Source organism: Gobio gobio (genome assembly GCF_949357685.1).
Source record: "Gobio gobio genome assembly, chromosome: 5".
Taxonomy (NCBI): domain Eukaryota; kingdom Metazoa; phylum Chordata; class Actinopteri; order Cypriniformes; family Gobionidae; genus Gobio; species Gobio gobio.
Window position 1 is genome coordinate 59,065,473 of NC_137101.1, and position 17,014 is coordinate 59,082,486.

At 40.0% G+C, this 17,014-nt stretch overlaps 1 protein-coding gene across 2 annotated transcripts; it reads left to right on the forward strand.

Moving 5' to 3' along the window:
- Nucleotides 1-989: 989 nt before the first annotated feature.
- LOC307126649 (uncharacterized protein) lies at nucleotides 990-16,952 on the forward strand. Of its 2 annotated transcripts, XM_079817278.1 has the most exons (3): nucleotides 990-1,054; nucleotides 1,451-1,673; nucleotides 14,494-16,952. In XM_079817278.1, exons 2-3 carry the CDS (start codon nucleotides 1,514-1,516, stop codon nucleotides 16,173-16,175), a joined length of 1,842 nt encoding a protein of 613 aa, XP_079673404.1. In that variant the 5' UTR covers nucleotides 990-1,054; nucleotides 1,451-1,513; the 3' UTR covers nucleotides 16,176-16,952. The 2 variants fall into 2 exon arrangements, with proteins under 2 accessions (XP_079673404.1, XP_079673405.1); XM_079817279.1 differs by lacking the exons at nucleotides 990-1,054; nucleotides 1,451-1,673 and adding an exon at nucleotides 6,880-7,854.
- Nucleotides 16,953-17,014: the final 62 nt, after the last annotated feature.

Here is a 17,014-nt window from a genome sequence, read left to right on the forward strand (position 1 = left end):
ATAAACTGAGTTCATGAGTTCAGTGTTGGACAGATCAGTTGTTCTGGCCAGTCGTTAAAATGATTCGGTTCAAAGGAGTCATTAGGTCACGAATCGGACATTAGCAGACGCGTTGTGTGCGAATCCCGTCTGTTAGAACATCGCGAAAGATGTCAACACACAGAAAACACTTCATAACTGGATATAATTTGTCTCCCGCTTATTGAAAGTATGCTTTATGTCAGCTGGTCAGAGAAGAGTCAATGTTTTTTGAGCGCAATTCACACCCAGTGATAATTCAAGGACAAAATTGTCCGAATGTGTCACGTGCAACATGGTTTCGGTCTTCCGAGCTTTTGATTTGGATTAATATGTGAAATATGAGAGCGAACACTGATTATTTTGAAGACCCAGAGAGCGCGCGCGGGGGAGGAGCTCTCAGATCGGTCTCTCTGTCACTCAGTCACAAGCGCAGCATCTGTTCTACATCACTCGTAAATCACAATAACTCATCAAATTAGGCTTTGGCCGTCAAAAAAATGTCAATGCAGGAAAGACCCTGACTTTGCAGTAATACCCTCGAAACAGCGACGAACTAGTTGGCGTGGCAAGCGTGAAATATCTCCTCCACACAGCCGACTCTCTGGCTCGCTCCCTTCTAGCCTGCGACACACGTGAAGCTGACGAATGACGTAGGTTCTGCTGCGACGGAAAAAAACACCTGGATCGGCTTGTGGATCTGTTAATTTTTCCGATCCCCGATCCAGCTATTTTGTCAGTATCGCGGCCGATATCCGATCCTAATATCGGATCGGTGCACCCCTACTGGAAACCGGTCACAAACAGGATCTTAAAGGGTCGCTGGCGGTGTTTGGACACATCAGGTGATTTACCGTTATACAGACCAGAAAAGGGTTCCATGTTTCAACTGTATGCAATTAAAAACCAGTGCACAAAACATCTCAGTCTTGCAGCGAGATGTTTTTAATGACCAGGACTTTTATTTTGGTGTGGTGGTGTGATGTCATAAGGCTGCGCCACACTCCTGCATCTGTTGTGATTTTGCTGAAGAAAGGTTTGTGTTTTAAGCCTTCACAGTAGCCGGTAGAAACCATTAAATTGGCTTTAAAGTTTTACAATGAACGCAGAGTGAATTATTTATTATTAAATGTAGCATTGCATTGCTTTATCTAACGTTTATTAGCGTTGTGTGGGCAAAGTAACAGAATGAAAACACACGAGTAACAGAAAAGATGAGTCTCACAGTTTATCATGAATTCAGTCTCTGGCGAGTAGAGATGAGAGAAATTTGAGTTAATTGAATCAGAACTGCCTAAAATATATAGTGCCTGTATAATTTGTGCTCCTTTATTAATTTGTAGTGCTAGTTTTGAGTGTTTGATGCACATTGATTCAGGCGCTCTGAGAGAGATTTAGTTTGGACTTATTTTATTATTCTCATCTTAAACAGGACAAACACACAGAAAAACTCCTGATGAAGCGACTCAGATCCATGTGACACACTATTATAAAGATGGCATTTATTAAAGAGGAGACTGAAGACATGAAGATTGAAGAAGTATTCAGTTTGAAAGATGAAGAAACTGAGGAACAAACAAAGAAAGAGGAGAATGAAGATGAGAAGATTGAAGAACCATTGAGAGTGAAACATGAAGAAACTGAGGAACTAACAGGTTGGTTTCATTCTCAAAGCTGAACTCACTCATTTGATCCTTATTCAAATGTCCAGCTCTACAAAAATTCTTTTATATAAATATTAGTGCTGGGAATCGATTAAAAAAAGAAGAAGAACTAATTAACTAATCACAAATTTTTAATATTTTTGGAGTTTTTAATATTTTCATATTGTAATAATTTCATTTACTCTCCAAATTAATTTGGAAACTATTTGAAGACAGCATATTTTAAATATGTGTTGTAATGGCATCTTTTTATGAATGAAGGCCAGTATCACTGATACTAATGTCTCTAGGAAACATTAATGACGTTACATTACAGTATAACTGAAAGCTACCAATTTCAACATTTATTAGGCTTTAAAAAAACAACTTTTAATTTACACTGCATGAAAAGTGGGATTTTCGACCCCGTAAACGCCTGTATACTCCCGGAAATCTCCCTAATTTTCGGCAGTTTTCGACAATTTAGAGGCAGCGAACGTCGCGTTCGTCTGTGCCACAAATTGTCGTAAACGAACCATGACGTAGGTGGAGAGCCCCCCGCTGAGAGACCGCGCGGAGGTGCGACGCCTCTAATTTGCATATGAATAGCAGCGAAACCAGAGAGTCAACGGCCAGACTTGAATTTACTCACTCACTATTGGCTGAAGCCACTACATTTAAAAAAGAAAAATCCCTCGTGATTGGTTGGCAGATCATGGCAAACCAATCATTATTGGTCCCCCTGGCTCATTATAAATGTAAACCCCAATAATAATAATAAATATATAATTTATGTTGTAATAATTTGTTTTATATTAATGTTATTGTGCTATGAAGTATTCATACCATCAAGGAATATATGGGAAAATTATACGGACCGTGCCGTTTATTCAAACAAGGGGCTTCATTTATAAGCATACAGCTGTTCATTCAAAGAAAGGGCTTCATTTATAAAACACAGCGGTTTACTCAAAGAAAGAGCTTTATTGTTAAACACACAACTATGTACAGTGCAGCAGTAATGTCTCGTAATGTAATGTAAAGTTCGGCGAGCTCCAGGCTGCCAGAGGGCGGTGGCCGCACAATCCATCCAGAAACCCCGTCAACAATGCGTCTTCCTCGTCAAACATGAGTTCAATGGTCGCAGACTTCCAAATGTCCACCTCATCCAGCACACTCTCGCTTCCAGCAACTGTAATACAATCCATAAAGACAATAAGCAACCTGAAAAATACTCACATTGACAAAAAACGGATCTAATATAATAAATCTTACCCTTTTTCTTCTTGATCGACTCCGAGCTAAACTTCGCAGTTTCCGCCTGCGATGTAAATTCAGGTTGTTTGTATCTGAAGCTCCGGCGTGTTGATTCATAATACGTCTTACAGGCAGCTGGAAAACAATTACATGAGACAATTACACAATTATACTTAAGTTACACACAATGGCGTCTTGATCAGCGGTTAAATCTGGACTCGCGGAAATCTCTAAGCAGATAAGAGCTCACGGTTTCGTTATGAGGCGAGGATAGTCTGTGTAAACAAAATGTGCAGTTTTAAGCTCGGATCTATTAACGCATCCATTTCCTTATACAGCTGAATAAAAGCATATTCTTTAAATCGTAACGTTACATTACCCATGCTCTGGTTCATAGCGCCTGCAGTTTGCCTCAGAGTTGTGAAGACGAAGACAGCCTCCTGATAATTAGTCCAAAAAGTTTGTCGCGTCCATGCAGAGATTGAGTTGAAGACGGTCCTGTCATTGTTGATCGCGAAAAAGGAAAGCAGCAAAAAACATAGGAAATGTAAAAAAACAAAAAAGCTTAAAGCTCGTCTTCTACGCGTCATGGCCATGACCTCGACCTCGCACCTCATTGGACTAGGGCTCTAATATGGAACGCGCCCGGGGCCAAATCTCTTTATACGAAACGCGTGACTTAAGACCGTTTCAACACGCCCTGTTTTCCGCGTCAACGCAGCAATTTTTTACGTGTTTCTTTTGTATGTGTAGACACGCACATTCTGGTCGTGTAACAGGCATACACACACAGTCGACGCACAGTTTTAACATGTTAAGAAGACACATTTGAACGTGTTTCTTAACGCGCACATTCTGTACATGTCGAAGTGTAATTTTTTTTTTTAAAGCAGACTTACCTTTAGATGTAGCCTAGGCTACATACATATTAATATAAGATATTAATTAATTGCCTAACTGACTACTGTGCTAGAGTAAAGTAGCCTAATGTTGCAATGTATATTAAGTAAATGCTTAATATTATACAATTATTATAATTTATCTATATGGGTTATTGTTTGTTTTTTAAAGTTAGGCTATATATAATTTCTAAAAGTATAGGCTAATTTACACAGCACATATTTATAACTGAAAACACACACAACTTTATTCACTTTCACATAATAATGTTTTTGTAATTTGGTGTTTAGTTTGTTTATACTGTTTTGTCTCTGTTTTGTTTCCAGGAACATCTGATGAGTGCTATAATAAAATGACTTCATTATATTTAAAATATGTTTTGATATTCATTTTATTTATATTATTAATATTTTATTTACCCATAAACGTGTCTTTAGGAAGCCATAAGTTATAGAGACAAGAATGACTTTTGCCATTTAAATGCCACATTAATTTACTGAGGACCCATACAGGCAATGATCATGTGTGAAAACACTTATACATAAATTGATCACTTAGAAATCAAAACTAAGGTTTGAGAAAGAAAGAATATGCATACAACAAAATATATTTTTTCATAGCAGCTTCAGTAACAAGTTCAAAACAAATTCTGCTGTAAACCGGCTCTAACAAGCCAATATAGTGTCAATATTCAGCTCAAGTGACTTCAGTGTTGATTCAGTTCAGCTGATTTCAGTTCAACTGTAAATTCCTCAGTTGTGCATATTTGTGTGTAGTTAGATATATGCAAAAACAACATTTTTGGAAGAGTTAAAATAGTTTTGCACAAAGTGTTGCTTTTGCAAGCGATGTCTGATGTTTTGCATGTTGTGTGTTTTGTGTGTAGAGTTACAAGAAATGGAGCCATATTTTCAGAAATTGTGTGTAAGCAATTAGATAAAACTGTAAATGAATCCAGTTTATTTTAGTACAGGACTCATAGTCCAGGTGTTAGTAATCTGTGCTTAATCTTTGTTCCAGGCAACAATTTTTTAACTCACGATTAACTAGATTAAGGCCTACTCTTGGCATAATTTAAACCCTGTCCAGGAAACCACCTCTTGAAAATCTGCATTGATAATTTATAAAATGTGGTGTGAGCTCAATTTAAATGACAATTACAGAAAAACACAATCTGACTCAACTATAAACACACAAACTTGTACTTTTCACATTTATGATTAATAGCCATTTAAAAAATCATTCACAGTGCAGGGTGGAAAAATTTATTTTGGTATGTAAACTGTATGCTTTACTTGATTTATTTGTGTGCTTTGGTTCATTGTCTTGCTGTCTTCACTGCTGTCCTGTATTATTATTATTTTTTTTACATAACATTGGTTATTGCTAATGACATATAGAGTAATTAATCTACACTGTGAGCCCGGACAAGTTGAATCTACTTAAAAAATTGGAGCAAACTGGTTGCCCTAAAAATGTAGTAATGTGAACTAAAACGAGTACATTTAACTTAAATTTAAGTTAACATTTTAACTTAAACTTTAAACTTGTTTTAGTCAAAAAAATTCAGAACCTAGATAAAACTCCCCCTGCTGCTACTCTGATTTGCATTTGTGTAGCTCACAGCATGTTCATTTACATGATAAAGCCTCCCCTAGAATTAAGGGGAGGGGGGGTCATGGGGGGACAACTGCCAAGCAAGGCCCACGTCAATTTACGACAATTTACGGCAGTTTTCGGTGTTGCCTGCAAATTGCCGTGCACAGTCGTAAACCTGAAGTTTCACTGCAATCTACAGTGTCACATACTGACGAAAATCCCACTTTTCATGCAGTGTTAAGTGAACTTAAAACAATCTTTACATGAACCTATTATAATACATTTTATATTTACCTGTGGCCTTCCCTGTTAGAAATATACAAAAATGTAATAGTTTTCAAACACCTTTCAGAACTACTTAAATAATACATGAAAAATAGATTAATCATCATTAAAGCTACAATTTCCTTTGTTCCCATTGTCTGGCGTTCAGTGGTACTCAAGTCGACTTACGGTGAAAGAGTAACCCCTGACGCAAGAGCATCTCAAGCTTTGACGCCTCTCTCAGTTCGGACTGGGTAACAAACTCAAGCCCCTTTTCTCTTAGATCGAAATCCTCCATTTCTCTTTAAAAATTCTTGTTTAAAAATTCTCGTTTTAGACTCTAATTCAAGATGGTTGTATTGTTTTGCTCTATCCTCTCTAGCTCTAGCTTCTGCGTTCGTCAATATGCATGCTTCAAGGGTCAAGGGTTACTCTTTCGCCGTAAGTTGACTTGCGTACCGCCGGAACACATTTAAAACATTATAGTACCACATTTCGAATATCGCATTATTTAACAATGTAACACGGTATGTTTTTCAGTGAAGGAGGCGGGAACCGGCGAATGTTCAACCCTTAAATATGTCAAAAAATCGGACGACTGCCGCAAGCACAAAAACAAAACATAACCTAAATAGTGCCGGGGGGTATTCCAGAAAGCAAGGTTAACTTACCATCACATATACCCTGAACTCTCGGTTGATTAAGCCAAACCTTGCTTACTCGAGGTATGCTGGTTCCAAAAACACGTCCAGGAGTAAGTTCAGACAACCCAGAGTATGCTCCCTTTTATCACTCAAGACATTCTCAACAGAGCGACGAATTGATGATTCATCATCGAAACAGATGCTAAGAAAAAGCACGCCATACCACTTCCTCCTCTTCTTTTGTTTAATGGCAAGTAGGGATGCAACAATACAGTTAGTTCACGGTTCAATACATACCTCGGTTTTTAACCACCGTTTTCGGTTCGGTTCGGTTCTGATGGCTTGTCACATCAGTTTTTTGCTATTCTATTCTTAAGCGACAGGAACAGTAAGAGGTTAAGGAGAAAAAAGACAATTTTTTATTGCAATACTCTTTCTTTATTTTACTTAAAAGACTTGAAAAACCATACTTAAACTTAAAACTTTACTTAAAAAAAACCCTTGTACACATTCCAAGTGTATTGTATAATATAAAATGATGTATGAAATTGAATGAATAAATGTAAAAATAAAACACTACATAGACTTCACTATAAAATATACGTTAATTCTTATTAAAGCTACTGTATTAAAAATTTTCAGTCAAGAGCAGTGATTTTCTCTTTGTCTTTTGTTGTTGTATTAACATTAAAGGGATAGTTCACTCAATAATGAAAATTCTGTCATCGAGAAATGAATACAGGTTTGGAACAATATTAAAGTGAGTAAATAATGACATCATTTTAGAGGTAAACTGTCCCTTTAAGGACAGCGTGTTCACTAAGGCTGCGCTGCTGTCGTGCATCTAATATACAGACACATGCCGATTTTACTTTCACTTTAGACATAACCGACAGTGTTTATGTTAACCTTGTGTGTATTTGCAGTATTATCGCAGTAAGACGACTACTTAGTCCAGTAATCATGTGTTTACATGCGAGTGGAGTTTAGACCAAAAAGCTCTATTTTTGTCTCATCAGACCAAATTACCTTCTCCCATTATTCCTCTGGATTATCCAGATGGTCATTGGCAAACTTCAGAAAGGCCTGGACATGCGCTGGCTTGAGCAGGGGGACCTTGCGTGCGCTGCAGTATTTTAATCCATGACAGCTTAGTGTGTTACTAATGGTTTTCTTTGAGACTGTAGTCCCAGCTCTCTTCAGGTCATTGACCAGGTCCTGCTGTGTAGTTCTGGGCTGATCCCTCACCTTCCTCATGATCATTGATGCCCCTCGAGGTGAGATCTTTCATGGTACCCCAGACCGAGGGAGATTGACCACCATCTTGAACTTCTTCCATTTTCTAATAATTGCGCCAACAGTTGTTGCCTTCTCACCAAGCTGCTTGCCTATTGTTCTGTAGCCCATCCCAGCCCTGGCCAGATCTACAATTTTATCCCTGATGTCCTTACACAGCTCTCTGTTCTTGGCCATTGTGGAGAGGTTGGAGTCTGTTTGATTGAGTGTGTGGACAGGTGTCTTTTATACAGGTAACGAGTTCAAACAGGTGCAGTTAATACAAGTAACGAGTGGAAAACAGGAGGGTTTCTTAAAGAAAAACTAACAGGTCTGTGAGAGCCAGAATTATTACTGGTCAGTAGGTGATCAAATACTTATGTCATGCAATAAAATGCTAATTAATTATTTAAAAATCATACAATCTGATTTTCTGGATTTTTGTTTTAGATTCCTTCTCTCACAGTTGAAGGGTACCTATGATAAAATTTACAGACCTCTACATGCTTTGTAAGCAGGAAAACCTGCAAAATCGGCAGTGTATCAAATACTTGTTCTCCTCACTGTATCTAATATTTAAATGAATTATATTACACTCCTCTGAACCTCGAAACTAACCCTGAAACATGAGCTGCACTTGAGCAGGTTGTGCTATGGCTACTTACATACCCTGAAAGTTACCTCTGCTTTTGGGACTCAAAGTTGAGGATATCCGCTTACCTACTCTTAAACATACGCAGGTATGTCACATAACCTGCTATAATACAGTCCATTGTTCAGGGAAGAAAGAGGCGGGAACCGGCGAACATTTAAAAAACTTTAGTATATAATAAATAAAATGAAAGTAAAAGCGGCAGCCCCTCACATGCACACACATAACAAAACAACATAATTTATAAACATTGCGTACACACAAAAGAAGGCGTACGCCGCTCTCTACGCAATAATTTGGTATTTATAAAAAGCAAACTTGACGGGAAAATGTGCGGTCCTTCACGCAAGCTCTGACCCAGGCGTACGTACAAAAACGGGTGAAATGAGAAATGGCGACACCGTCGGCAGATGGAAGAAACACGTGAAAGTGTGTGAAACTGTAGACCGTTGTGTAAAAGAAATGGCAATACTGCCTCTCATAAATAACATGAAGACTTCACAAAGCAAGTCTTACAATTAACAGCCTACATGGAGACCCGTTTGATCGATCTGCAGTGTAAAACAAACAAAATCAAACGAAAATTACAACAGAAATGCAAATTAACACATATTTGCAAAAAGAAAAGTGAAATATGTTCTATAATATATAGCCTATATTTGTGCAGTCCCTAGTTGCTAACAAATTGTTCTCAAACATAACTACATAATTATTATGTGTTAATATTACATTTCACATGAAAGTAATAAGAATAAATACTGATTCAGTGTGTTTTTGTTACTCATTGATGCGTGAACTTCCCCTTTAAATAACGCAACACTTTGCCCTCTGTGTATACGACGCTGCTTCCATTGAGCACTATTAGAACTGAATGAATCGATTCAGCATTCAACACCATCCGTAAAGATACGTTAAATTCGACAACGTGATTTAATAAAGGATTTATTCCTGTTGTGAATTTGCACATTTTATTATACCATTTTTAAATTGGATGTTAAAGTTTTATATGGGAACACACTGATTCTTTTAACAATCCATTGGTGCAAAAACTTTTTGGAGGTGCAAGTAAGAGAAGAAAGCTTTATAGAATCCAAATATAACTGCATACTCACTTCATCATGAAATGCTGAATTGAGTAGGCCTATGCAGTTATATTTTGCCTCTAACATACACACGAGCAATGCTATCTACCCATTTCACAGCGTGATTCCTCGACTGCCACAAATACTGCCCTTACAAAACACAGATTTGTACCTGTTATTTTAATTGGCCTTTAGTTTGAATTTAGCTTTATTGTATGGTTAAAAAAAGGGTTACCTTGCCAAAGCATTGACCTAGCTCATTGATCTAATGGTGTTGTTGAGCGCTCCAAACGCAAACTTTTTTGACAGTAATCTGATCTGGTGCCATAAAAGGAATCGTCAGATTAACAATTCTCTGATCCAATAGTGTGGGGGAACTAGTGGGGGCGGCAATAACATTTTAGGGTGGCCGTGACACCCTTTACACACAAACATCTAGTGCCAGATATGCGCTTATTGGCGCCCCCCTACTGATGGCGCCCTAGGCGACTGCCTAGTTTCGGCCACGGTCCGAGGTTATGAGGCTACAGCATTTACGGCGTCTGCAACCTTTTGCCACTCAAGTGCCTTTTTGGCAATAGTAATGCCCACACTGTGCCTTCCAAAACAAAATTTTTCTCCTCTTTTCCACCTCGCCAACGATAACTTCTACTTCAAATTGAGTGAAGTTAGGTTTTTTTTATTTCCTCTCTGTGTTTGCCATGATTTCGCAATCGATGAATATTAACTTGTGGGCGTTTCACGGACTATTTATGGTCAACTGTGGGCGTGACATGAAGCCGCAAAAGCTGCGCTACATTTAGAATTGATTGGGATTTATTAAAGGAAAACTGCGTAGGATATGCGTGTGCACGGTTTTATAAATCCAAATATTTCTGTGCGTACTAGAGGATGGATACCCGACCCGAGCCCGACGGGACCCGTCGGTATCCGACGGGCCGGGTTCAGACAGATATTTATAAATAATGTTCGGGTTCGGGTCGGGCTCGGTCACGTCAGTGGAATAAGGCATTGAACATCTGAAATTTTAAACAGCTTATGTAGGTAGCCAATGGGACTTTTTAACTTGATGTTTTTGTGTTTAAAATAAATTTAAAAATATTACCTTAACATTCGTCTTCCTGTGCGCGGAAATTTGTTTATGTAGCTGTGACAACGCGCAACATACATGCATACACATGTGGCTGGCAGCGCAACTTCAGCGCCTCTGGCTGGACCATCGAGCAGAGGAACGCCTTGAAGCCATCCACAGTTGATGCAATCCTTTTTCTGCATAATAACCTGGATTAGCCTAAACTTTGAAGGATGGATTATGTAAATAAATCCCATGTTGCAGTTTAGTAGCATACAGTTTTCGAGAAAAATGGTAAGAGTGATTTTCACTTCAATAAGCTGCATTTGTGTTACGTTGATGTTTTGTTCTGTTAGTTGGGCCATTTTGGTAGACCTTTGTTCATTTAATTTTGGTTTCACAATTGGCTATTTGATTGGGCCCCGTGTTAACGTGTGTATTTATTTGTTTCCCCATCTGCGCGCTGATGCGCTCATCTGTAATCATTTCAGAATGCCTTCCTACAGTTGCTTAATAAAAGCGAGCTTTCCACACGAACAAACGTACATGTGTCATTAGTATGAGAAAAAAAATAGTGTCATGTCTGAAGAATGACAGACAAGGGAGGTTTCCGAACTTTTAATCAGAATGAAGATGAACACACTCTCACTCAAGCGCACGTCTTCCGTATTTGTTTCCGCCCCTCTGAACTCCCTTTGTTAACACTATCACTGCCGGTGCAAAACAAAACAGCAATTTCACAACTATGAAGAGTCTGTGCGCTACATTCGGGCTCGGGTCGGTCTCGGACATAAATATCTTAATGCCTGTCGGGCTCGGGTCGGGTTCGGTTACTACTCTGTCGGACGCGGGCCGGGCTCGGACAGAAAAATGCGGCCCGATCCGCACTCTAGTGCGTACGCATGTCCTATGTTTCATCCGTACGCCATTTCTGACGCAAATCCTATGCAAAGTTTTATAAATGAGGCCCCTGGCCTGGTCCTCTCTTGTCTTTCACTGGTGTCGCTCATACTTATATGCCTCCGGGCTCCCTCATGAGAGGACTCGAGACCGGTGTGCCTTGCAGGTCATTCTCCGCGTCTCCCGCATCTAGGGGGCATGGACAGATGGAGACACAGACAGCGACAGGACGAGAGAGTGGAGAGAAAAAAAAAATTTGGTCCGGTTCTCTGACACACTGCCGCTCGGTCCTCAGCCTGCCGAGAGGATCTTCCTCGTGGTGCATGCGATGGTATGGGAAGTTCTCCATCCCACTGTTCTGCACTTGCTCCAGCACCAACCCCTCGGGCAGCCACTCGTGGTATTCTTTCATCCGCGCTGCCCGAACTCCTCAGAACTGCGATCCACATCAGCAGCGAGGGCTCTCCAACAGCATGTCTCTCCTTCTTCCCGGGTTTTCGCCAACATAACCATATTCGGCATGTAATATAGTTTGTTGTTCAGGGAAAGAGGAGGCGTGAAATGGTGAACGCTTAAATAAATAAACTTTAATAAATAATAACCAAAATGAAAGTAAAAGACCTCATGGATGACTGCTGCGCACACACATAACAAAACGTAAACAAAACAACGTAAAGTCCAGGCCTGGTCCTCTCTCGTCCTTCACTGGGGTCGCTCGTCCTTATATGCCTCCGGGCTTCCTCATGAGAGGACTCGAGAGGTGACGCTCATTCTTAATCACACACACCGGTCTCTCTCGCTCCTCCCACGTTTCTTGCTCGCCAACCACGCAACACCTGTTTTATGGAATACCCCCCAGGCCTGGTCCTCTCTCGTCCTTTACTGTCTTTACTCCTCCTTCTATGCTTCCGTAGCTCCATCGTGAGACACTTGAGACTGGTGCCGTTCTCTCATGGCTCTTGGCCCCACAAGACTGCATGCTACCCCCCTCCCCTCCAGGGCACCAAGGGATTAGGAAAGAAGAGGCCAGAGAAAAGGAGATAGAAGCATGAGGAGCGACAGAGACAAGAGAGTAGATAGAGGAAAAGGAAAAAATTCTTGGTCCAGTTCCCAGACACACTGCCGCTCAGTCCTCAACCAGCCTAGAGACTCTACTCATGGTGCCATGAGATGGTACTGGACGCTCTTCGGTGGACGACTTGATCCTTCTCTGCCTTCTGACGATGGCTCCTCTGGTTGAGGGCAGTGGGCAGCGAGTCCCCCATTAATTTATTCAAATTGAACAAAGTATTAGTAAACTTGCACTTCTTCACATATATATATATATATATATAGTTTTGTGTTTTTTTTTATCAAAATGACTGATTTTGTGGTGGTCATTTCCAGAATTTTTTTTTCATAATTAGGATGCAACATTTACCATATTGTTAGATGCACATTAGTCACGCATGACAATAAAACAAACAAAATGCATGGATCTTGTTTGATATTAAAAAATAAGGCTGGTTCAGGTGGTGTGCTATCTAGCTTTAAAGGGTTAGTTCACCCAAAAATGAAAATTCTTTCATTCATTACTCACCCTCATATGGTTCGACACCCATAAGACCTCCATTCATCTTCGGAACACAAATTAAGATATTTTAGTTGAAATCCGATGGGTCAGAAAGGCCTCTATTGGCACAATGCACTTTACACTCTCAAGACCCATAAAAGGTACTAAAGACATCGTTACAAAGTCCATCTCACTACAGTGGTTCTACAATAACTTTATGAAGCGGACAGAGTTTTTGTGCGCAAAAAAACCTAAATAACGACTTATATAGTGATGACTGATTTCAAAATACTGCATCATGAAGCTTCGAAGCGTTTTGAATCAGCGAGTCGAATCATGATTCTGATGGATCGCGTATCAAACCGCCAAACTGCTGAAATCACGTGACTTTGGCGATCCAAACCGCTGAATCGACTCACTGCCCGGAATAAACACACACACAAAAGCGTTTCGGGAGCATTTCAGTGAGCAATAAAGGTAGCGTTACATCATGGACGTAGGAAAATTAAGACCTGTTTAAAATTGTTTAAGACCTAGAACTCAATACTTCAGCGAATTTAAGACTTTTTAAGGCCTAAAATTTTGATTTTGAAATGTAAGACCCTGCGGGAACCCCAAACTCCGCTGACTCCTCTGCTCTGTTCAATCGCTCCAGCACCACTGCCTTGGGCAGCCACTCGCAGTCACCACTCCTTTGTGCAGCCTGACCTCCTCAACACCGCGATCCACCTATGTAACATGGTATGTGGATAAGGGAAGAAAGACAGGGACCGGCAAGCATTTCACAACTTTAATAATTACAAAATAAACAAAAGTAAAATAACAAAAACGAACGACTGCCACACAGACATAAACAAAACATCACATAAATAGTCCAGGCCGGGTCCTTTAATGCTTCCAAAGCTCCTTTGTGAGATACATGGTTTGTAATTAGGAATCGCGCCACTGGCCTCGTGCCATTCTCTCACGGCTTTCATCCAAACAACCAGAGAGGCAGGACTTTTGTGACAGCTTACGTCACTTCAGAGTTCATATTGGCAGTGCGAATGCAACCAGTAAACCAGGAGTTAAGCACCCCCGGTGTATTTTAGGATCTAGCATACATGTTATTAGTTTTAAGTCCAGATTTAATAAACAGGGCAAATTAGCGCAAGTGCACAGTTCCATAAAAGTGCTGATGGGAGGGGACAGTTCTGTGCCTGAACTACTGACAATGCGCAAATTAAAGCACTGACACAGCCGGATCATTTCCATAATGACCAACACAATCTTGCTATTAGGATCTGGTTTAAGACACATGTTTTGGGAGGGCTGTTAATAATGGAGCAAACACCAGTATATTGAGCGTAAACCTTTGTAAATCACCTTGCATGATTCTTTTAAATATTCTCCTCCCATGAATTTTGCGCCTAAAAAGGGAAACTCCTACAAATGCATATGCAATTAGGTCAGCCGCAAAAATAACCCTGTTCACGCCTTTTCAGCTGTAATTTATCATTGCGTGCCTTTAGTAAATCCTGACAGTAGTTTTTGCTGCTAGTAAATCTTGCCCTTAATGTTTTACGTGTCTAAATGTTTTGATGTCTTGCTTTGTGGCACTAAACTGGATTTTGACTGGGTTTTTTTTCACCTTAGACCTGATGGCATTGAAAGAGGAGAGTCAAAATCTGAATGAAATGGAAGAGAAAGATCAATTTAAGAAGCATTGTGATGTCATAACTGAAGAAACATCTTTTAGTTGCTCACAGACTGAAAAGACTTCAGGAAAAAGGGCTCAAAAGAAAGGGACTGAAAGTTATTTCACCAGCCAACAGTGTGGAATAAGTTTCAATCAGCATGCAAAGCTTGAAGTCCACATGAGAATTCACACTGGAGAGAAGCCTTACACATGTCAACAATGTGGAAAGAGTTTCACTCAACAAGGACACCTTAAATTCCACATGAGGATTCACACCGGAGAGAAGCCGTTCACATGTCAACAATGTGGGAAGAGTTTCAGGCATCATGTCAACCTTAAAGTCCACATGAGAGTTCACATGGGAGTGAGCCCTTTCACTTGCCAACCGTGTGGAAAGAGCTTTGCTGGTAAGAGAAACTTTAAAGCCCACATGAGTATTCACACTGGAGAGAAGCCTTACATCTGCAAACAGTGTGGAAAGAGTTTCATTCAAAAAGTAAGCCTGAACAATCACATGAGAATTCACACTGGAGAGAAGCCTTTCACATGCCAACAATGTGGGAAGTGTTTCAAACAACAAGCAAGCCTTAAAGTCCACATGAGAATTCACACGGGGGAGAGCCCTTTTACTTGCCAACAGTGTGGAAAGAGCTTTGCTGAAAAGGGACACCTTAAAGTCCACATAAGAATCCACACTGGAGAGAAGCCTTACACCTGCCAACAATGTGGAAAGAGTTTCAGACATAAAGGAAGCCTGAACAATCACATGAAAATTCACACTGGAGAGAAGCCTTACACCTGCCAACAGTGTGGAAAAAGTTTTGATCAGCATGCAAAGCTTGAAGTCCACATGAGAGTTCACACTGGAGAGAAGCCTTTCACTTGCCAACAGTGTGGAAAGAGTTTCAGACATAAAGGAAGCCTTTATAAGCACATGCGAGTTCACACCGGAGAGAAGCCTTACACCTGCCAACAGTGTGGAAAAAGTTTCGATCAGCATGCAAAGCTTGAAGTCCACATGAGAGTTCACACTGGAGAGAAGCCTTTCACTTGCCAACAGTGTGGGAAGAGTTTCACTCAAAAAGTAAGCCTGAACAATCACATGAGAATTCACACTGGAGAGAAGCCTTTCACATGCCAACAGTGTGGAAAGTGTTTCAAACAACAAGGACACCTTAAATTCCACATGAGAATTCACACTGGAGAGAAGCCTTTCACCTGCCAACAGTGTGGAAAGAGTTTCAACGAAAAAAGAAGCCTGACCAGGCACATGAGAGTTCACACTGGAGAGAAGCCTTACACCTGCCAACAGTGTGGAAAGAGTTTCAGACATAAATTAAGCCTGAACCATCACATGATTATTCACACTGGAGAGAAGCCTTACACCTGCCAACAGTGTGGAAAAAGTTTTGATCAGCATGCAAGGCTTGAAGTCCACATGAGAGTTCACACTGGAGAGAAGCCTTTCACTTGCCAACAGTGTGGAAAGAGTTTCACTCAAAAAGTAAGCCTGAACAATCACATGAGAATTCACACTGGAGAGAAGCCTTACACATGCCAACAGTGTGGAAAGTGTTTCAAACAAGGACACCTTCAATTCCACATGAGAGTTCACACTGGAGAGAAGCCTCCCAGCTAACAAAAATATGTTCTAAGAATAAAAAAACATAATTTTTTTTTATATAAGAATGTTTTTTTTTTCTTGGTTTGTGAACATTAGAGGAACATTCCACTCTATAACTTTGGAAATGTTATGAAACCCGTTATTTCTGAATGTTCAAAACTCACTGAACGGATGGCCAGTCCATCACTGGGCTCACATACAGACACTAATGTACCTCTGCTGCATGTCTTTAAACTGTGGTGGGAACTGGAGTACCTGGAGGAAACCACACTGACACACAGAGAACCTGCTAACTCCTGGCTCAGCCAGGATTTGAACCAGGGACCTTATTGCTGTGAGGTGATAGTGCTACCCACTGAGCCACTGTGATGCCCTGTTTCTATTTATGTTTAAAATAATTAAAGTGATAAAAATAGATACAATGTAAATGTAAGGCAGTGTATTGTGTTGTCCACAAGATGACGCTAAAACACTGTTGTGTTAAGACAGATTCAATTGCCTTTAGCACGGTTTGAGGTTCTTAATGTTACTGTAGTGTTGATACTTTTCTTCAGTTCATGTTATCAACGCTATAGGTAAGCCATGTTAACGATAGTGGAGGTAACATACACAGAACACAATTTTGAGGTGTTTCCTTTTTCTATTGTGTTGTTTTACACATGCTGACTAGTTGAGTTTGTGTTTTTGTTTTAGAAAATGTAAGCTTTGCTTTTATGATTCCATGTTTTGGACTGTGTACTTCCCAGAGTCTCTAACACAGTTTAGTGTACAACTACAGTAAAATGTGAATCTTAAAGTAAAGCCTTATCTGTTATTTTGTATACAAATATTTAATGCACTTACTTAATACTCTG

Bases quoted from the DNA above. Each gene is read 5' to 3' on its own strand.
- LOC307126649 (XM_079817278.1), top strand. From the start codon at position 1,514: ATGGCATTTATTAAAGAGGAGACTGAAGACATGAAGATTGAAGAAGTA. The intron at 1,674-14,493 runs GTTGGTTTCATT...TTTTCACCTTAG, and splicing joins AGAAACTGAGGAACTAACAG to ACCTGATGGCATTGAAAGAG.